The 22,044-nt window shown below is 49.7% G+C and overlaps 2 protein-coding genes across 7 annotated transcripts in view; one reads left to right on the top strand and one right to left on the bottom strand.

Annotated features, from left to right (window-relative positions):
* Window positions 1-16,708, bottom strand: part of NACC1 (nucleus accumbens associated 1) — a 23,107-nt gene extending 6,399 nt beyond the window's left edge. Inside the window, exons 1-6 of one of the 5 annotated variants that reach the window (XM_074203539.1) lie at window positions 16,508-16,523; window positions 15,741-15,765; window positions 1,309-2,337; window positions 1,037-1,210; window positions 317-422; window positions 28-125 (exon numbers count right to left, since the gene is read on the bottom strand). In XM_074203539.1, coding sequence (XP_074059640.1) covers window positions 28-125; window positions 317-422; window positions 1,037-1,210; window positions 1,309-2,337; window positions 15,741-15,765 — 1,432 coding nt within the window. In that variant the 5' untranslated portion in view covers window positions 16,508-16,523. Of the gene's footprint in view, window positions 1-27; window positions 126-316; window positions 423-1,036; window positions 1,211-1,308; window positions 2,338-12,757; window positions 14,394-14,831; window positions 14,919-15,740; window positions 15,766-16,477 lie in introns of those variants that run through there. The other 4 variants (XM_074203537.1, XM_074203538.1, XM_074203541.1 and 1 more) reach the window with 4 other exon arrangements.
* TRMT1 (tRNA methyltransferase 1) lies at window positions 15,556-22,044 on the top strand. 2 transcript variants are annotated; one of them, XM_074203535.1, is made up of 18 exons: window positions 15,556-15,797; window positions 16,575-16,757; window positions 17,052-17,326; window positions 17,469-17,524; window positions 17,880-18,004; window positions 18,183-18,370; window positions 18,455-18,570; window positions 18,753-18,865; window positions 19,283-19,431; window positions 19,594-19,677; window positions 20,143-20,212; window positions 20,301-20,435; window positions 20,530-20,615; window positions 20,920-21,028; window positions 21,115-21,191; window positions 21,385-21,504; window positions 21,622-21,742; window positions 21,866-22,044. In XM_074203535.1, exons 3-18 carry the CDS (start codon window positions 17,064-17,066, stop codon window positions 21,956-21,958), a joined length of 1,905 nt encoding a protein of 634 aa, XP_074059636.1. In that variant the 5' UTR covers window positions 15,556-15,797; window positions 16,575-16,757; window positions 17,052-17,063; the 3' UTR covers window positions 21,959-22,044. The 2 variants fall into 2 exon arrangements, with proteins under 2 accessions (XP_074059636.1, XP_074059637.1); XM_074203536.1 differs by lacking the exon at window positions 15,556-15,797 and adding an exon at window positions 16,139-16,325.

Here is a 22,044-nt window from a genome sequence, read left to right as displayed (position 1 = left end):
CCTCCCAACATGCCCCAGAGTCCTTACACTTGACAGCATGGAGGACCCGGCTGTCCAAGGGTTTTCGCCTGGGGTCATTGGTGGAAGATCGGATGCCTGTGCCACAACTGTTGGCCAGAGTGTTCCTGGAGGGAGAATTGGGATCAGAGCTGAACTCCATAGGACCCTTAGCCTGGTCAGCCCAGATCAAGAGAGGGCATTAAGCCCTTCCCTCCAGAGGGGCCAAGTGTCCTGGGCCCTCCCAGAACTCCTTGGATGCAGAGAAGACCTCAACACATGCTTGCTGTTCTTAAGTGAAGAGAAGACTGGGCCTCACCTGTCAAAAAAGGAGGCAAGGAGACGACGAAGGAGGACTTTGTGTCTTGTGCCCGCACTGACGTGGCAGTTCATGAGCTGTGCCCTTGTGATGTATACATTGGTGCCTGGGAGGGGGGAGGGGGAAAGATTTGCATGCTGAGTAAAGGCCAGGCAGATGACCCAAAGGCATATATATCCCTCTAGACCAATGGCCAACCCACAAGAGCCCACTTAGCTCCCTTAACCCTATCCACCCCAGGCAAATAGAATTCTGCCCAGGCAGGAGCTTAGACACATTGAGAACCTACACGGTAAGAGTCAAAGAGCCCAGATAACTAACTAGGACTGGGAAAAGATTTCAGGAGACATCATAACTCAACTGCTCCTGTTCAAGCCTGGTCAAGCACCTCCTCCAAGATTCCTACCCAGTCTAGCTGGTTCCTTTAGCCTGGAAAGGCTCTCCCAATTCGTACCATCTTACCTCAAAGGACTCAGATCAAATGCCTCTTCCTCTAGTCTTTCCTGACCCTGTCAGTCGCCCCCCACCCAGGTGGCATGCTAAGTACTCACTTACTACCAGTATAGTTTTTCACAGGCTCGTCAAGAACTCATCCTTACTCCAACTAAACTGTGACCTTAAATTCAGGAGCAGCAGTGCTGAACAAGCCTTCTACCCCACCCCCCAACCCATAATTGAACACTTAGCAAAGTAGGCTCAACTCAAGACTCCCAGGCCCACCTGTAACCAGCTCCAGCTTCTCAGCAGGGTCACCTTCATCGTAGAGCTTTGGGTGGCATCGATTGCCAATCTGGTTGATGAGCTCAGCTGGCAGTGAGGCCAGGTCTTGCCGCACCCGAACTCGGTTGCGGGACTCAGAGGCCACTTGCTCCGGCAGGGCCTCCACTTTTTCAGCTGGGGAGAGAGTGGGGAGGGGAGTGCCGATGGGGGCTGTAGGGCCTCCCCGGGGCTAAGCCCCTCCCTCCCCCGTCCCTGGGGGCTCCCTCGCTCACCTGTCTGGCCTACATTCATCATGCTGTACATCGTGTACATGTTGCAGATCTGGCGGTACTGCTCATCAGAGCCCTCCTCCCCTGCATCTTCCTCCTCATCCTCCTCATTGTGGTAGGAACTGGGACTATCACTAGTGTAGGCGCTAGATGTCCCAGGACTGGTCCGTTCTGATGTGCTGGGCCCGCTCCCCATACCCGCTGTCCCTGCTGGCACTGAGGTTGGTGCCATGCCCTGGGGCACCTGCTGCTGTTGAGGTTGTTGTGCCAGGGTCTGGGGTTGCTGGGACCTGTTCCCTCCAAGGTCAGGGCTTGAGAACTTGGCCATTTTGCGGCTGCCATTGCTGCCACTCTCTTTCTGGCCACTGTCCCATAACCGCTTGGCTATAGGCGTACATTGAACTGAGTCTGACTCTTGCTGCTCAGTCTTAACTCGAGAGACAAGGGGGAGTGGGGCGCTGCAAGCTGGCCAGCTGGAGGTCTGGGCTACCGGACTTTGCGGTTCTGATGAGGGCGTTTCTTCCACATGAAGGCCCTGTGAATCACAGCTGGGTGAGCTCACCTTGAGGAAAAATTCTGTGCCCTTCTCCATGATCTCCTGGATCTGGAGGAAGCCAGCAGTGTACATGAGGAGGAACTGGTCACCCACATTCATGCTGAGGCGGCCAGTGTAGCAGAAACTAAGGATCTGTTGGAATGACTGGGGCTGCACGGCGGCAGGCAGCTCCACTACTGCACTCTTGCTGCTGTTGAAAAGGTCCCGGAAGTAGGAGCTGCTGGCAGCCAGAACAGCACGGTGGGCCTTGAAAGCATGGCCTTTTACCACCACTGACACGTCACAGTAGAGACCCTGCAGCCGTTGCTCATTCAAGCATTCCAGGATACTGTTGCCAAAGTTGGGGATCTCCATCTGCAGGGTCTGAGCCATGATGGTAGCAGCTTGAGGAGGGATGGGGGAAGCCCCCCTTCCCTCCACCCAGGATGTCAAAGTCCTCACACAATGAGGCTGAGCAAAGTTTGGGGCGAACCACCCTGGATGACAAGAGGGAGAAGATGAGGCACCAAGTAGAAAAACAGGCCTGGAACCTGGGGATCCTGGCCCCCAGTATCCAGGCCCAGGCATTAAAAGATATGCTTGAACTAGAAGGAAAGGATTGCAGGATGTGGATATCAATCAATCCTATTGTTGGGGGGAGGTCATGGGAACCCTACCCGCCTCTCCAGAGCTAACAGGATCCTGCCACCAAAGAAGTTTCCACAATAGGAGGAAATATGATAGCTGATAGCTATATAAGGCTCTAAGCCCCCCAAATTGGACCATGTGGAAATAGAGAGCTATGAATTGCCCTTAAGCTAAGCCTGTGGTCTACACCACTAATATGCATGGGCCTGGCTGAACTTCTTTCTGAGTCCCAGCTACAGTGATTTCCCAAAGGGACCGTGGGCCAGATGGAGCCTGGTCTATCAACTCTTAGAGAATCCTAGAATGCAAGAGCTAGTAGGAACCTTGGGGAAATCATCATCTAGGCCATAGGGTTCTTAACTTGGGGTTTTATATTCTGATAACTATTCCAACATAATTGTTTTTCTTTATAATCTACATATTTTGTGCATTTAAAAACCTTACCCTAAAGGAATTCACACACTTCTTCAGATTGTTGGAAGGGTCCATGACATAAAGGCTAAATAAAAGCCTTGCATCTAGGCCAAATCTCTTCATTTTACAGAAAAAGAAATTAAGGTCTCAGAAGGGCCTTGCTAAAGAAAATACACTGTTATTCAAAAAGGTGGGTAGTAGACCCCAGGGTTCTAGTTTCCTCACCATGACTTTGGTGAGGAGCATGCTCCACTTGGAGGAAAAGTGGGCAGAATAGCAGAAGTCAGAAGCCTATGGATAGAGTCAGATAATAACCATCCTTACCCAGGAAATGCCAGTTGTCCCTAAAAATAGAGGAGAGGGTTCAACGGATAGTACTGAGAAGGGGAATGGGAAAACTTGAGGAGGCAACTTGAGCTAGTTAAAAGGAATGATAATAAGAGTTGACATTTATGTAGCACTTAAAGTTAAAGCATTTACATTATCTCATTTGATCACATTGATTTTGAAGACAATCTCATCACCCAACTAGCCTGGAAACACCTGAGGCTATGGGCTGGGCAAAGGAGGGGAGTCTCAGCCTCCAAGGGGCTTTTAAAAAATTCAATTAGCAATTCTTGGGGGAGAAATTATTGCAAATTGCTCTCCTAATCAAGCGTACATAAACCTTCATACCTGGTTAATTAGAAAGCAGTTTTATAGGCTAAGGAGATCTAATTGACTAGAGAGAAGAAACCAGAAACATCTCTGACTTGGATCCCTATGTGATTTCTGCTGAACACCCCCCCACCCTTGCCCCCCTTCTCCAGGGAGTCAGAGTCTAGGGGCTGCTGATGCTTAAGGAGAAGGGGCTGGGACCTTATAGATTCAAAGACTCAATCTGAAACTCCCCCACCTCAATCTACCTCTTTCTATGAGTTACTTTCCTAGACTGGCTAACCTTCAAAGAAAACCAAGCAGCCAGCCTGGGTACTAAGTCATACTACCTGGACCACCCACCCCATCCCATTCACTCCCAGCTCAGGCTCCAGACAGTGAATTCCACAAGTAATATAGAAGTATTAATGGCAGATAGAAAGGGAGAAAGATTGGGAAAGTGGATGAGAAAGCAGCAAAAATAAATAGTATCTCCAAATCTGTAACATTTTCACATGTCCAAAGCATTTCCTCAACAATCCTGTAGATAGGTAGTCTAATCATTATCTCCATTTTACAGAAGAGAAATTGTGAGGGAAGGCAGAGAGGAGCCCATGGAATTCTACCATGATTACCCACCCAATGTCATCACCTAGATTCCAAGATCTTTCAGAAATGTCAAGCTCTCTCATTCAACTCAATAAACATTTAACAAGATCCTACTATATGCCAGATACCTATGGTCCATGGTTCAACCCTCTCACTACAACTAAGCATCATTGCAGGAATGAGCTCAGCATTAATTCTCTCCATTAGCCCACTGAAGGCGGGATTCCAGATAGGAGTGGGGAGGGGGCAGGGTCAGCTCCTAACAGGAACCCTAACCCTAAATTCCTACCTAAAGGTGGCTCAAATCAGGACCCTAAAGGTCAGCAAAATAGCTCCCATGCTATTTGAGTTTCCTCTGCCCAAGAAGATGATATGGACCTGAGACCTCACATCCCAATAAGGGAGGAAAGGAGTAGGTGGCTATGGCTAAGTTCTTCCAGGATTCCCTTCAAAAGCCCCCATCCCCAATTAAATCCTCTTTTGTCACCCAGAGCAAGTTCTCCTAGACTGATGCTCCTGGCCTACATTCCCAATGTCTAGGGCCTGGCTCTTAGGAGCTATGGTTTTTGCCTAGGTCATGTCAGCTATTTGAGAAATTTTTTTTAAAGGTTTTGTTTCAAGGGGCATGGCTCTGTGTCTCTGGGATGTACTTTTTTTTGGCAAGGCACTGGGTTAAGTGACTTGTCCAAGGTCAACAGGTTATTAAAAGTGTCTGGAGTAGGATTCAAACTCAGGTCCCCCCTGACTCCAGGGTCTGTGCTCTATCCACTGCACCACTTAGTTGCCCCTGGGATATTCCTCCAACCTGAATTCCTCCCCAACTTCAGCTCCAGAGAACAGCCTCTGCTGCAACCATCATTCTCTGAGACTAGATAAGACCATCCTAATCATAAGCAAAGTGAGTACATGGAGCCCACTGTGACTCGGAATGCATTTTTCACCTACAACTCTCTCCTCAATTCAAACAGCAGAAGCAGAGATAGTCATTCTCCTTCCTTGCCTGTCCTTTCTAGCTCCTCCACTCTGTCACTAACTACTTCCCTCTGGCATTTCTAGTCTCTAAAAATCCTCAAATGACTAGCATCTCTGCTCTCTGCTACCTACTGGTAAAAAAAAGTTTAATAAATCCAACTGAACACAGCAAGCCAATTTTTTAATGTATGCAAAGTTCTGTAGCCACAGACCTCCACACTTTCCACTTTCTCAAATGAATTACTGATCGCTTTTGAAATTGGAAAAATCATTTATTTTGGAGTCAGGGGATCTAGTTTCAAAAACTTAGTTCTGCTCCTTATTACTTATGGGACCTTGGGCATCTCTCTGGAGCCATTCCTCCATCTGTACCAGGAGAGGTAATAAACTGACTCTGAACCAAGATTCTATAGAATCCTCGAATGAAGGTTTCTAAGAGCTTCCTTTCTTCCCTCTTAACTCCAAGTCCTACAATCTAGCTCCTATCCCAATCCCTGTCAGCAGGGTGATCTACCCTCTCTGAAGTCATGGATACTGGGAACCATCCCCTGCTCTGGCTTCTCAAATGGAACTGTCATCCTAGTTTTTGGACTGCTTCTCCTTCTCAGCCTGTGCTGGCACTTCTTTATAACCACTACGACAGACTTCTAAAACCATGACACCAATTCTCTATTATTTGTCTTATGAGCAATTTAATAAGAACTGCATGACGTTTGCTTCTGTCATCCCTTCTAGGTTTTTTTTTAAAGTCATCTCTCTCATAATTTTTTTGGAATTTCTTTGTATTTTATAAGAAAGACCTCTTACCTTTGGGGTCAGAAAATTGAGGACCAGTTCAAGAACTGTTCAACTCCTCTAATCCCCTGTAAACTACTCTCTCTCTCTTAGCACCCATAGTGTATTTTATTCTTCTAGTGTCCCCTTCCCCAGCATTTAAGTCAGTGAAGAAATATTATTTATTAAGTATCGTACTACATGCCAGACACTGTATAAAAGCCCTAGGAATCCAAGGAAAAGTTAAAAAAAAAAAAAGGGGGGGAGCCTGCCCCTTCTCTCAAGGAGCTAAGTCTAATTAATGGGGGAGGCTAACAAAATTAACTACTTACAAAAAAGATTTCAAATAATAATAATGATGATGATGATGATAGCTATGTGCCAGGCACTATCCTAAAAACTTACAGACAGGGGTTAAGACACTTACCCAGGGTCATCCATCTAAGTATCTGAAGCCACATTTGAACTCAGGTACCCTGGATCACCTAATTAATTACTCTAGATCTATAGGAGAAAAGTGGAGATAATCTCTGAAGGCAGCACTAAACAAGGATAAGAAAGGCTCCCTGAAGAAGGTGGGATCTGAGCAAAGACTTAAAGGAGCCAGGGAAGTCAGGAAGCAAAAAAGAGGAGGGAATTCCAGGGCAATGTGAAGGGGTACAGTCTTATTCAGGAACTGCAAGAAGTCCAGTCTGTGAATACAAGTATGTGGAGGGAGTAAAGTTTAAGATTGGAAAGGTGGGAGAAGCCAGGTTAGGAAAGAAGTTAAAAGTCAAACAGTTTTCTGTTGGACCCACAGGAGTTTACTAAGTACGAAGGTGACCTGGTCAGATCTGTGATTCAAAGAGAAGGGAGAATCAGAGAGGCACCAACCACCAGTTGAGTGAGGTGACAAGTCTTGACAACAGACTGGATTTGGGGTGAGAAAAACTGAGGAGTCAGGGATGACCCATAGGTTGTTGAGTGTATGGGTCCGGCGGGGAGAGTGGTACCCTCAACAGCAATAAATTGGGGGGGGGGGGGGCAGCTAGATGGTACAGTGGATAGAGCACCGGCCCTGGAGTCAAGAGGACACAATTTCAAATCTGACCTCAGACTTGCTGTGACCTTAGGCTGGTCACTTTTAAACCCATTGCTTAAGTACTTAATACAAACTTTTTCATTCAATCATGACAAATTTGATGGAAGAAAAAGCATTCTATCAAGTAAGTTTGTAAGTAGAATAGGGTGAAATTCTCCACTTCACAGAGGTCTTTTTTTTTTTGCAAGGCAATGGGGTTAAGTGGCTTGCCCAAGGCTACACAGCTAGATAATTAAGTGTCTGAAGGCCAGATTTGAACTGGGGGTACGTACTGCTGACTCCAGGGCTGGTGCTCTATCCACTGAGCCACCTAGCTGTCTCTACAGAGAGGTCTTAAGGGAAAATTTGGCATTCATGTGTTGGGAATGCTGGGGAATGGACCACTGTCCTGTGGTAGACAATATGACTTCCAAGGTGCTGGTGATTCTCTCATTAACTGTCTCACCATTACCTCAGAAAACAATAAACTCAAACCACTCATCTTCCTTTCCAAACTAATTTCCTTTCCCAACTCCATTCCTACCATTCACGGCCCTAGCATTCTTTTCCCTCTTACCCACCCCCATATCTAGCCTCTAAATCCTATTAATTTTTCCTTCACTGCCTCTTACTCTGTTCTGGTCACTTTGCTCCCAATTCTACCATACAGATCCATGATCCCATGATCTGTCTTCTGAACAAGTGTTTCTAACTAGAATATCAATCCATCCTTCACAAACTGCCTGGCTAATCTACCTAAGGCATAGATAGCTCTGATCATGTCACTTCACCCAAGAAACATTCAGTGGCTCCCCACTGTCTGCAGGATAAGCCAATTATGGATGACTTTGAACAGCAGGCTAAGTAATTTTAACCTGATCCTGTAGACAATTGGTAGCCATATGAAACTGAACACCTCTGAATGTCTGTCAACAGCTTCCATCGTCCCCCTATTTGCCCCAAAACAAAACTCAGAAATCAGAATGGTTTCTCCTCTTTTCCCAGGATCCCAAATCTAATCAATGTTCTTTCCCCCTTCTCTTTCAACATGCATCAATCAAACTAGTTTTCACCCATCCAGTGTGTTCATTCTGACTTCTGACACATTTCTCCCTAATCTTTCCTTTATTTCCTTTTCTATCTTCAACTCCCCCTTCCCCACCGAACAACTCCTGATCCCCTCCCCTTCAAAACCAGCTCCAAGTACTTCTCAACTTTGATGTCCAGTGATTTTTAACCATAGTAATTCAAATGCAGTTCTCCTTTATGACAGTGGGGCTTGAGCAAAGCCTCTCTGGGTCTCAATGTACTCATCTATAAAATGAGATTGATAGGCTCTGTAGATGACCTCTATGGTCCCTTCTACCTCCTAAAGCTATGAAATGGTTATAGGATCAAAGAAGGATATCAAAAAGCAAAAGAATCCTAAGTCACCTCTCCCAACTTCCTGGGTCTGTTGATGGTATCATTTCCCAGGGTGGATGGAAACTTCAGTCACCTTGCTCCTCCCTCCCTTGCCTGAACTTCAGTCTTGTACAGTATCTGTCTATCCAAGATAGGCAAGCTGTTACCAAGACCTTCTCCCTTTACAAAGTCTCTGGAAGCAGACTGAAACAAGGTCTTGTATAGCAGGTCCTGAATTGTGTTCTCTTGTAGGAGTGACAAAGATTTAAGATTCTGTGGTACTAACCATCTCTGAGCTTCCTTTCCAAACTTATTTCCTTTCCCAACTTCATTCCTACCATTCACGGCCCTAGCATTCTTTCCCCTCCTACCTACCCCCATATCTAGCCTCTAAATCCTATTAATTTTTCCTTCACTGTCTCTTACATCTGTTCTGGCCACTTTGCTCCCAATTCTATCATACATATCCATGATCCCATAGCCTCTGTCTTCTAAACAAGTGTTTCTAACTAGGGTCTCAATCTATCCTTCACAAACTGCTAATCTACCTAACACATAGATAGCTCTGATCATATCATACATACCTGCCTGCCTGGCCTCAATCACTCAAAGAATGGCCTCTTTTACCAAGTCAAGATTAAAAAGAAAAAAAAAAAATCAGAGGGAAGACCCTCAGGGTTTTTGAGCAAAACAGAAACAATTGCTATTTGCATTCACTCCAAACCAATCAAGGCTCTTACAAAGGCCAAGTAGGGCTTGGCCCAGGCACCATCTAAAAAAGGGTAGCAGAGCTGAGACAAATGAACATGGAAACTCCTTTCAGTATTACAACGGGTATCAATTGAATCTAACGTCTCCTTGGGATCCTAACAACCTGCTGCTCAAAAGAGCTCCAAAGTCACCTCCCCAAAACACTTCTTCCTCAATAAGTAGCTTAGAAGGGTAAAGTATTTGGTGGAAAGGAAAGAGAACAAGACTAGGATCAGAGGCCCAGTATGCAAATCTCCATTGTTTAGCCCCTTTCAGATCCTTGATCCCATGCTGAATCAAGTTTAAACTTCAGTCTGCAATTCAAAGTCCTCCACAGCCAGACCTCAAACCCACTCCTCCTAAGGTCTTCCTCCTAACAAACCTCCACAAAGTACTTTCCTTATTGTCATCCCATCATCAGCACCAGCCTGGAAGGACTTTTCCTCCTTCCTTTTCTGATAGGATGAATTCTGGAAGGAAGAGTGGTTTGAACTATCTCAACTCCTCTAGAGAGAGCCTTCCCTCTTCCAAATCCTAGATTTTTACTTTTATTTTCTGAAATTTCTTCCCACTCATTTTCCTTATCTATAAAATGGAAATAAACATACCTGCCCTGACTCAATCATTCTGAGCTGCTAAGCACTCTGTAGCAATAACACACTATACACATCTAAGGGAGGATTATAACCAAACTTCTTTAACTGTCCTCAGATTCAAAGTTTAACAATCTTTTCAATTTCTCCAACTATTCCCAGTACAAGTTACACTCCAGTCAAACATGTACACTTTTCTGCCCCACTCCCAAAACATACCCTGTGCCTTTGCTTATAGTGACTCTTATACCTGAAATGTCATCCTTCCCCCTTTTCTTTGCATACCAGACTCTCATTAAAATGCTTAAATACCATTTCCTTCATGAATTCTTCCCTGCTCTGCCCAGCATCTGAGTCCCCTCCAATCTCATTTTGCTTTACAACTCTCTAAGACACCCATGCAATAATGTATATAATCTAGCTACCTGTGTTTTTGACTTTCAGTGTTTGAGGAAACCCAGGACAATGTCATAGAAACATTACGCATTTAAAATGTTTGCTGATTGACTTAATCATTGTTATTACCACTACCACCGACAAGCTCCCCTCTCCACCTCCCTCCACACACAGTCTGTCTCCCACTCTTAAGAGCTCTGCCTCCATTGCTACCTTAAGAGTTCAATTAATAGAGCAATGCTACCCTAACCTAAGCACCCAAAGGAAAGCTTGGGCCTCTCTGAGCCCCAGAGATTCCAGAATGGCCCCAGGCCCTAGCTACTCCCTCATAGGAGTATTTTTGAAACTAAACTATTAGAATGGGGTTCATCTAAGTTCATCTAAGCCTTAACTCCCTAGGCCAGAAATAAGACAAGGTGAGGCTGAGGCCAGAATGCCGGCTGTTTGTTCTTAATTTTGGAAGAAGACCCTGACGTCAAGAGAAGTGATGTCATGACATGTGAGTTAACTGGATTTGGGGGGGGGGCTCAGTGTGTAGAGTCACGAGCTTCACTTTCTCCTCTGGAGTCCAATGACTAGACATGAACAGGAGGACTCAAGAGGTTCTGAATGAAATGGGTACAGCTAGAGTCTGTAAGAAGTCTCTGTTTGACAGAAGCAAAGCCTATAGACAGTTGGTGGCCACATGAAACTGAACACTATTGAATGTCTGTCAACAGCCTCTATCATCCTCCTATCCCAACTCCTCTAGAGATAGCCTTCCCTACTCCAAATCCTAGATTTTTACTTTGATTTTCTGAAATTTCTTCCCACTCTTTTTCCTTATCTGTAAAATGGAATAAAATGGAAATAAACACACCTGCCCTGCCTCAATCATTCAAAGAATGGCCTCTTTTACCAAATCAAGATTAAAAAGGAAAAAAAAAAAAAATCAGGGAGAAGACCCTCAGGGTTTCTGGTCAAAACAGAAACAATTGCTATTTACATTCACTCCAAACCAATCAAGGCTCTTACAAAGGCCAAGTAGGGCTTGGCCGGGGCACCATCTAAAAGAAAAGGTAAACCCACAAGGCAAATGGAGAGATTTCAGCAATCAAAATTTACATTCCTTTGGTCAGAGCCCCAGATTTCGGACAAAAGCGTGGAAGGATTCAAGGAGCTATCAATTGCTCAGTATGGACACTCCCTCCACCAGTTCGGAAGGCAACTCCCCAATGATTCAGTTAACTACATTCAAGAGTGGCTATAGTCAAATGATCACCTCTCTCCAGCCAAACAGACTGAGCCTCTAGAATTTAGCCAAACTACCCTTCAGGTAGCCCAACCCCTCTTAAAAGTTAACACCTTCCTTTTGATGATTATCTCAGACTTATCCAGGCTATAACTTATATGTACAATTTGCTTGTAGTCTACCACTTGATATACAGAATTCCTTGAAGGGAGAAATCTAAAGTCTCCAAAGGCAGGTTGCATGGCTACTGTATGGGGGATTAGTGGGCATAGGTTTTCAACAGTAAGATCTTTTTTTGGGGGGGGAGGGGGTGTTGTTTCTAACCTTTCATTAAACCTGGAAGAACTGGCCCAACCTGGCATCCTGTTCAGGCCTTGGGGCTCCCAAAGCACCTTTCCAGATAACAGCCTGGTAAGATCATCCAGCAAAGAATAAACTAGGAAACAACTAAAAATATCCTGGTGGAAGAGTAAAGTTCTCAGTGAAATATCCGAACTCAAGGAGATTCAATAGTTGTCTTTTAACCTGGGGCAGTACGGCTGTAGGCACAAAAGCCCAAACCCCAGATCCCCTGGGGGGGGGGGGGGCACACACAAAATCTGATTCCCACATATCCTCACGGTACTGCTTTCTAACATTAACTTCAGAATCCCAATCCTTCCAACTTTCAGGACATTCATCACCAGGCCAAAGACTATACTGAAGCCAGAACTACCTGGAATTCTACTTTTCTCTGGGGCAGGGGGCTAGGTGAATCTTGACCATCAGAACAGGGACTGTGCCCTTTTTGTAGTGGCAAAGAATTGGAAATTGAGGGGATGCCCTTCAATTGGGAAATGGCCAAACAAATTATGGTATGTGAATGATATGGAATACTACTGTTCTAACAGAAACTAAGAATGGTCGGACTCTAGGGAAGAATAGAAAGAATTACAGGAAATTATACTGAGCAAAGGGAGCAGAACCAAGAGAACATTGTATATATTAACAACATTGTGAGTTGTTCAACCTTAATGGATGCAACTCCTCTCAGCTGTTCAGGGAGCTGGGACAATCCTAGAAGACCTGGTTAGGGACAATGCTATCCCACATCCAGAGGAAGAAAAACAAAAACAAAACAAACAAAAAAAAAGAACAGGGATTGGGGCAGAAAGGTCTTCTTTTTCTTTTGATCTCCTCTCTTCCCAGAATAATTCCCAGAGTATGAAGGAAGGAGGTCGACACTTTTACCTCTTAGCTAAAAGGTCTAAGTAGACCCCTGCTCCTCTTCAGGAACTAAAATTAACCCCTAACCTAAGCCTTTGGAAAGATAAGCTTCTGAAGCTGCCAAGGGACAGACAAATACAATCACCTGACCCTATCCCCACTCCTCTGGCACCCTTCAGCACATCTGCCGGTTCTGGAGATTCACCTACTTGATTAACACTCACTCATCTATTACTCAGGGAAGGCCCTGTATGGTTCTTCTGAATTAGCTGGTCCTAGATTGTGAGCTCTTCAGTGGTCATCCCCATTTCTCACGGAGCAAACAAGATCTAGACAAGACCTGGTCTTGCAGAGAATGTCAGTGGTGATTTCTCTATCTTCAAACTATGATACAAAGCAGTCCAACTTCAACTTAAGGAGGCTAAGGAAGAGGAAAAATATAGAGAGGGAATGAGGTCACAGTATCTTATCATCTCTGTTAAAAGGGAGTTATGAGATCAGCTAGACCAACCCAAACAGGAACTACTCTATAACACTCCCCACTCTTCTCCCCTCTGCCACCAAAGCAGATACTTTTAAGATAGCTCTCCAATGATGAGGAACACTCAGTAGTTCCTAAGGCAGCCCATTCCACTTTGGAAAAACTTCTGTATCCTTTAATTCTTTCCCCCCTTACATTAAACTTGAATTTGCCCTTCTAAAATACCACCCATTTCTCCTTGCATTGCTCTCTGGACCAAAAAGAATCAATCTAAACACTGCTCCCCAAGGTAATTCTCCAAACAGAGGTCCAAAATTAGTCACAGCTGATATTCAGTGTCCTAATGACAAACTTTTCAGATGAAAAAGCATCCCTGTATGGTCAAAAGGTAGAGGAAGGCTACCTCCAACCCAGTTATCAGACTTCTTCAGCAGGGGTACTATGAAGAGAGTCTGGAGACCAAACCCTTGGTTAGTTCCTGAGGGTGACCCTAGGCACAGCTTCCCTATGATACAGACTCACTCTACTAGGTGTGAATTAAGCTTCCACTAAGTCATAACTAAGCACCAATACATTGAGATTGCCCAATTCTTTATCCTTCATCTTGCCTGGAAAGGTCTGAAACTAAGGCTGGAAGGGCAGGCAAATCTACCACACAACCTTTTTCAAGCCCCAAGAAGCAAAGAACAGAAAATTTGAAGAAATCTGAGCTGGGGAAGGACCTGCAAAGCCCACGGAACATGCTGAATGTCTGCTGAATGGAACTGAGGACCCTGGCACGGGCAAAAGATGCCCAAGCCGCGGCACTCCAGCCCTCCAATCCCCAGGCAGACCGGAGGGACAAACTATCACTTCCTAGCAGGAGGCCAGCCAGGCCCTCCCAGGAACCTTTTCTATTGGGTGGGGGATGAGGGAAGGGGAGGGGCAACTACCCCGAGGCCACCCCCTCAGAAAACAAAATGCCTTCGTTAGGTGTTCCAGGCTGTTTCTAAAGCTACCCACATTACACCCACCCGACCAGCCGGCACCCAGCGAGGCAAGGAAACACAGCTGAGAGCTAGCAGAGCCAGGATCAGAGCCATAAGCAGCCCTGAGCCAAGGAGGGAGAGAAACCAGCCCTGATAAGCGGGAAAGGCAGAGAGAAGGGACTACACCTGGGACAGGGAGGGGAGGGGGAGCAGGGAGAAAGTCTGCGCCCCGAGCACTTTTAGCTTCTGTCAGGGCGCCCAACTCCAGGCCTAGAAGCACCCCCAAAGGCCTCAAACACTTCGGGAAGGCACCAGTCCCCACAAGGCCTCACAGTCCTCTCCGAAAGCACATGGCCTAGACTGCCCCCTCCCCTCCCCTGGACAAACACAGCTGCCCAGCAACTCCGAGTGGGGAAGGCAGAGAGGATCACCGGGGTTACCCACCCCCCACCCACCCTCTCCCCAAGGAAGACTGGGAAGTTTGCTTTTCCAGGCCCCTCCCTAGAACCTTGTTTGCTAGGGGGGAGGAGGAGAGTACGTTAGAGTGCAGGGGGAGAAGGGATGGGATCTGCTCAGCTGGGGGGGCTGTCCAGGATTCCCAAGGCCCCGCAAGGCTGGGGGGGGGGGGCTGCAGAGGACGGGGAGGGTCGAGGGTACCGGGGGACACAGGCTGCCAGGGACCTCCACCCAACAACTCAGGTTTGCCGGGAGGCAGGGCAGGGAATAGGGTGGGAGGGGGCGAAAGGACCCGGGGCTAGAAGAGGGGGTTTCCAGGACCAGCCCCGGCCCCAAATTCCAGGGAAGAAACAGGATTTCGGGAGGAGGGGAGAGGCCAAAGGAGGGAGTTACCGAAAGTTGCAGCGGCTGGAGGGTCCCGGGGGTGGGAAAGCCTGGCCCCGGGGGCCGGGAGAGGAGCCAGGGCCCAGTTGGGAAAGTGGGTTTTCTGGGAGAGCCGAGGGGGCCGGGGCCGGCCCGGGCGGGGCAGGGCTGGGGGAGGCGAGCGGGGGCGGCGGAACCCGGGGCCGGGGCGGGGCCGGGCCCCGGGGCTGGCGGGCGGGCTCACCTGTCCGGGGCCGGGGCCGGGGCCGGGGCCGCCGCGCCGGCTCGGGCCGGGCTGGACGAGGCTGCGCTGTGCTGGGCCGGGCCGGGCCGGGCCCTGCGCCGGCGGCTCAGCTCCCCGGCTCCGGGGCCAGGGGCCCGCGCCCGCCTCGCGCCCTCGCCTCGGCCCCCGCCGCCGCCGCCGCCGCCTCGGGCTCGGTCCGGGTCCGGGTCTCCTCCTCCTCCTCCGTCTCCTCCTCCTCAGCAGCACAAGCAGCAGCGGCAGCCGCGGCGGCCATTCATTGTGGGCCCAGGCCGCCTCAGTCGAGCCCCGAGCGCCGGATGGCCGCGGCGGCAACGGCCGAGGGAAAAAAACTCCCTCAAAACGGCGGCGGCCGCGACGCCCACCCGCCGGGGGGCAGGACGTGCCCTCCGCGGCCCGCCCCCTCCCCCCGCCCAGCCCGGGCCCGGGCCAGACCCGATCAGCGGAGCGCCGAGGCGCCGCCCTCCTCCCCTCCTCCTCCTCCTCCTCCCGGGGGGAGGGGAAGAGAAAGCCAGAGGGGGAGGGACCGGCGTCGGGAACTGGCGGGAGTTAGCTCTCCACTCCTCCTCCCTGTGCTGACCCCCTGGCCGGCCGACCCCCAAGCCCCGGGGGCTCCTTCCCTTTGGGGGGAAAGGGTTTGGTTTAACTCTGGGATTCCGGCACCGTGAGAAGCTTACCTGGTCCGGGTTTCAGTTTCAACATCTGTAAAATGGAGGAGCATTTTACAGGCCGAGGTAAAAGGAGAGGACGCGCTGGAATCTTTCCCAGCCCGGCTTTTCCCGAGGAAAATCGGGTCCTCGGAGACCCGCCGAGGGGGCCCAGCTGGGAGAGGGCACCCTTGCGGAGTTCTCACCTCCCCCGCCCCCCCCCACACGCACACTTGGGGAGATCGAGGGGAAATGCCGGGAACTCGGGCCCCTCCACCGGAGATACAGTTGCCAAATGTATTGGATACCCCGCCCCCACCCTCAGGACTAAAAGTAAGGCTCCAACCAGACGCAATACAAAGCTTTTTGCAAACCCTCACAAGCACTTCTATAAATGCTGCCTATTTTCTCTCCTGGGGCTCTCAGTGAGGGATTTTAACCTCTTGGAGGCTCCTGTTGTTTGGATTTGAACCATTAGCTCCTTGAGGTCAGAGAATATTTTTTTTTCCATCTTTGTGTCCCCAGGAACCAGCAGTTATTAGACAAATGATTCTTGTCGATGGGCATCGATTTGTCTATAGAATTAGTGCAAGGTGCTTCGAAGCAGCAAAGCAGGTGCCAACAGGGTTGTTTGGGCAGACATAATCAAGAAACTTCCCTTCAAATCTCCCTCTTTCACCATTAACCCTCAATTTCTACGCCTTTGAAAGAAGGGTATTGGACAAAAATGGTCCTTAGACTCCCTTTCAGTTCTACTAGTCACTGACCAGGGGAGGGGGAGAGGCTGAGCCACACACCGGATCTCTCGTTTCCTAACCGCTGCTCTCCCGGCCGCACAAATTTGTCCCTTCCTTGGATCCGTAGGCTGGTTTCGAATTGGCTGAAGATGTCACCTGACCGCTGGCTCTCCACGGGCAACATGGCGACGCCCAAGAAGTAACTTGTGAAACGTGTCTCGGTTCAGGATCCCCGGTTTGCTGTAGCTACGGGAAAGGTGGAAGCGGAATGGCGCGGACTAGGAGCCGAGGCCCGGCCCGCCCCGGTCTGGTAAGCGCCGCCGGGGAGCTGCCCCGGGTTTCAAGCCCCGAGATGGCCGCCCCGGGCGGGGTGGGGGGGGGGTCCCGCTTCCGCCCCGGGAAACGCCAGAGCAGAAGGGAGAGGGAATCCGGGGCCCGATTTCGGCTTAACCGGTTGCAATTGCCCTTTGTTGCAAATGGGCAAACTGCGGCCCAGAGCGGCCCCGGCTCTGCGCAGCCGCCCAAGGAGCCGGGGGGAGCCGGGCCGGGAGGCCGGCCAAGCCCCCAGCACTCCCGCCGTTTCTTCCCTCCTCCGGCAACCCAGAGCCCTCGGTAGATGTCCGCTCGGGCAGCTCTCTGGCTCCCGCTGGCCGGCCGAAGAACCCAGAGCCGGTTCCGGAGCTTCTGCCAAACCTCTGGCATGGAGGCCACCAGGGTTCCTCCCCGCGAAGGGCCCGATGCAGCCGACATGGAAAACGGTGCCCAAGCCGGGGCAGGACTGGGGGAAACCGTGATCTCCGAGGGGGCTGCCAGGATTGTCTTTCCCAACAGTAATGAAGTGTTTTACAACCCAGTTCAGGAGTTCAACAGAGACCTGACGTGAGTGGAAATCCCAGCAGACCCAGGCCCCGGGGTCAGGGATCATCAAAGGTGACCCCGATGGGCTTGTGATACCAGAAGCAGACCCCAGGCTGATATCAGGGTGCCTTGGCTCACTCCTCTCCCTCCCCCTGTCCTTCAGGTGTGCTGTCATTACGGAGTTTGCTCGGATACAGCTTTTGTCCAAAGGAATTCAGAGTGAGGCTCACCCCCCCCCCCCCATGATTGACCTGAGATAAGTCACACTCTTGGGCTTTCTCATATCTCTGAGAGTTTTCCTTTTGGGTCAACTTTAGAATAGGCCTGGCTTCCCTATCAGGAGTCTGCTTATCCTTTGACAATCAGGGAAGACTTCCTGGGAAAGTTTTTCGTCTCTCTGATCCCAGATACCTGGAAGACAGGGCTAAGGGGAAAGGGGTGGGGACTTCCCTTGGAGGGGAGGAATGGGGGAGTTTCCCCAAGGGAAGGGGTATGGGGGCTTTCTTTGGGCCAACAGGGAGGTCGGGACAGATCATCCCTTACACCACTATGGTTTGGGGGTGGGTGGCTATAGTTGAAGTACCAGGTGAGGAGAAGCTTCAGAAGGTGATTGTGAACTTGGCTGAATCAGAAGAGGGAAGCATGGAGCCCTCTTCCAGGGACCAGCCCCGGACAGCAACTGTGGGGAACGTCTGTGAGGTGGGGCTGACAGGGGTCTTTATGGTGATTGGGAGGGGAAAGGGAGGCAAGGGTCTGTCCTTCAGCTTTCTGGGAACAGGGAACCCTTGTGGAGTTTAAGGGTAAAAGAAGGCTGGGAGGTCAGGGTCTAGTTAGATTATGGGGAGATTGCCCATTGACTAAAGTTGTCTCCCCCCAGGAGGGGTTGAGTGTGCTGGAGGGCTTGGCAGCATCAGGCCTTCGCTCCATCCGGTTTGCCAAGGAGGTCCCAGGCCTCCGAACTGTGATAGCAAATGATGCCTCTGCCCGGGCTGTGGACCTCATACGATGCAATATCCAGCTAAACAACGTTAGTCACCTGGTACAGCCTAATCTAGCTGATGCTCGGTATGAGTGCCAAAGAGTTTGGTGGGGAGAGAGTTGGGACCTAGGCTTGCCCTCGGTGACTATCATGTGCCTCTTCCCCCCCAGCCAGTTGATGTATGAGCACCAAAGAGGATCTCAACGATTTGATGTCATTGACCTAGATCCTTATGGAAGCCCAGCCATATTCCTAGATGCTGCAGTACAGGCTGTGTCTGAAGGAGGTAACAGTACAGCAGAGAGGGAGAAAAAGCCCTTTCTGACCCCCCCCCCCCACACACACACACACACACCCATTCCCCATCTAGAGAGGATGGGATTGGATTAAAGGATCTGTAAGGGTTTTATCAGTTTTAAAGTCCCCTATCTGTGACTCTTCTCTCTGGTTCTCTCCAAAACCACCAAGGCCTCCTGTGTGTGACCTGCACTGACATGGCTGTGATGGCAGGGAACAGCAGTGAAACATGTTACAGCAAATACGGAGCTATGTCCATCAAGAGCAAAGCCTGTCATGAAATGGTGAGGACTCTGGAGCAGCTTGACCTTCTACCTGGGCCTGGGAATGAGTCAGTCAGTAAACATTTATTAAGCACCTGCTGTGTGTTAGGGAGAAAAAAGCTTTAGACAATCCCTGTCCTCAAGGAACTCTGATGGGGGGAGACAAAACAGAAGAAAACTGAGAAGTATCAGGGCTGAGGAGGTGAAATGGGGTAGCCCTATAGAGTCCCTGCCATGCAGAGGGAAGAACCCTAGGGTACAGCAGGAATAGTGGATTCAGATTCTTCCTCTATTCCTTAGATACTTTTTCTCTCCCAGGCTTAGTAGGAATTCTGTAGACCTTGGGAATCTTGTCCTTCCTCATCTATAGAGAAGGGTTAGAGTCAATTGATCTATGATTCACTGAGAATCCCATGATCTCTTTGATATCTCCACTAGGCACTAAGAATTGTGCTGCATAGCCTCGACCTTCGGGCCAACTGCTATCAACGATACATTGTCCCCTTGCTCAGCATCAGTGCCGACTTCTACATCCGAGTATTTGTTCGTGTGTACACAGGCCAGGCCAAAGTCAAAGCTTCAGCCAGGTCAGGCCCCTCTATTTGCGTCCTGGGAACAGCTTTCTGTGAAGGAGGAGCAGGGTGGGCTTCCTGGAAGAGGGGGGGTTTGTGGGTTAGGAAGATATGGGACTAGAATACACAGGGTAGTCTGACTGAAACCTCCCCTCTCCCCCACCTCTTTGTCCCTAGTAAGCAGGGATTTGTGTTCCAGTGTGTTGGCTGCGGTTCCTTCCACCTGCAAAGACTGGGCAAGGCAGTGAACAATGGTGGACGGTAAAGCTGGACCCTTTTATGGAATATGAGGCAGGACCAGATAGGAGATGTGAAGAATAAAACCATGACCATTATCAGGGATCAATTAATTAGAACTGGGAGGGCATGTGAAGGCCAGAATCCAGAATGGGGAAATTGAGCCTAGGGGTCATGAAGCATTCAGGTGCAGGGCAGGAACAACAGAAGCAGGAAGAGATCAGCCTAGGCAAGGGTAATAGGGAGGACCAGAGGGAACTGACCTAGGCCAGTAAGTAAGGTTGCCTTGAGTCCTCTGTCCCAACTCTACCGGCTTTGGATCAAGATAATAAAGTTATCCAGTGTTCTTGCTGGGCCTTTTGGAGTTTAAGAGGAAGGGTGAATTACATGGATTTGAAAATGGAAGGAGTCTTGTCTCAGAGTCTAGTGGGGCAGGGGGCAGAAAAGGACATGCAGGCATGTTCACCCTATCTGTTCATATCCCCACAGCATGAAATTCTCAGCAGCCACAGGCCCCCCAGTGGGGTCTGAGTGTGAGCACTGTGGGCAGAGACATCAGGTAGGTCACCTGTTGGGCTAAGCCGAGGGTAAGGGCATGATGAGAGATCAGTTCTTCTGCTCATTCCCATCCTGTTGTATGTCCACAGCTGGGTGGCCCTCTGTGGGCTGAGCCAATCCATGACTTGGACTTCGTGGGTCAGGTCCTGGCTGCCATCAGCAGGAACCCTAGGCATTTCCGGACAGCAGCAAGGATCCGGGGTGTCCTTAGCATGGTCACTGAGGTGGGGGTCCAGAACTATGGTCAGGCTGCTTGGGGGAGGTCTGAGAGCATATCTCCCCCCATTCTCATCTACTGCATGTCCTCTCCCCTTCCAGGAGTTGCCAGATGTCCCCCTGTACTACACCCTGGACCAGCTGAGCAGTACCATTCACTGCAACACACCCAGTCTCTTACAGCTTCGGTGAGGGGCACTATCCAGCACACCTGGGGACATCCATAGACATGGGATCATAGAGACATATGGGGGGAGGGGGATATCCACAAATGCAAGGGGAGCCTGTGGAAGTACATATGCAACAGAGACTGGAGTGGTCAAAGAGAGATAGAGGCAAGTCTAGACATAGCTGTCCACGTCAGAGACATACAGAAGAGACCACAGACCTGTATAGATGGTTGAGAACACTGGTGGCCACATAGTCCCTTGTTTGGTGACCTCCAGGGCTGGGAACAGGAGCTTCATGTAGCCTTGTCTCTCTGGCTCCCAGCTCTGCCCTCCTCCATGCTGGCTTCCGAGTGAGTCTGTCTCATGCCTGTAAAAATGCTGTGAAGACAGACGTTCCCCCTTCAGTGCTCTGGGACATCATGCGTTGCTGGGTGAGTAGAGGGGAATAAAAGCTTAAGACTGCGAAAGCCAGAGGAACTGCCTAATCTCCTTCTCTCCCCTGACCCCTGGCCTCCAGGAGAAAGAGAACCCTGTAAAACGAGAGCGACTCTCAGAGACCAGCCCAGCCTTCCACATCCTCAAAGTTGAACCCAGGTATGAGGGTGCCATGAGGCAGACCAGAGAGGCCTCTGGGTCAGCAAACATCCTGCATCTCTGTGGTAGACAGGCAAAACTGAACAAGTTCCCAAGGATCTCTTGTGTCCACAAATGCAGAGACCCTCAGGCAGATCCATGTGCACATACCCATCCCCCTGATGCCACCACCACACCATACCCTGTCCTCTAGGCTCCAGGCAAATTTCTCCATCCGGAATGATGCGAACCCCAGCTCCCGACAACAGGGGCTCCAGAGATTTCAAGCTAATCCTGAGGCCAACTGGGGGCCAAAGGCCCGAGCTCGGTCAGGGTAAGAAGACATTTGGGACCTGGGTGGGGGGAGAGTCCAGCAAAAGGATGGGGGTCAGGGCTTAGAGTAGAATGGGTTCTGCCTTGGAAGGGGCTCAAGCCAGTTCCTGCTCCCCAGGGGGAAGACCCCCTTAGAGCTGGTGGAGAAACAGCAACAGCTACAGAGCAAACGGAAGCAGCCCAGTAAGGACCAGGCAACTGAGAAACTCAAGGCCTTCCCTTGCAAGAAGTTCAAACAGGTGGTGCCTCCCTTGCTCCAGCTCATCTTCCTCTCACCTCCCTTCTAGTCTCTTTTTCTGCCCTTCAGTGTTGGGGGGAGGAGGTACTGCCCCTGAGCTAACACCATTCTTGTCTTCTCCCAGGGAACTTGCCTCTTGGGAGATGAATGCTGTTACTCTCACAGCCCCGAGGAACCCCGGATCCAACCAGAGCCCAGCCTAGGCTCCTTGCCTTGAGGGCCAGTGCTCCAACCCTACCCACTTTGGGTTCAGATAATAAAATTAAATCCTTCTCCTCCCTCCAAGAGTGAGGCATCAAGTGA

Source organism: Macrotis lagotis, chromosome X, assembly GCF_037893015.1.
Source record: "Macrotis lagotis isolate mMagLag1 chromosome X, bilby.v1.9.chrom.fasta, whole genome shotgun sequence".
NCBI classification, from domain to species: domain Eukaryota; kingdom Metazoa; phylum Chordata; class Mammalia; order Peramelemorphia; family Peramelidae; genus Macrotis; species Macrotis lagotis.
The sequence above is the reverse complement of the archived record's forward strand: the minus strand, read 5'-3'. Positions and strand labels throughout refer to the sequence as shown.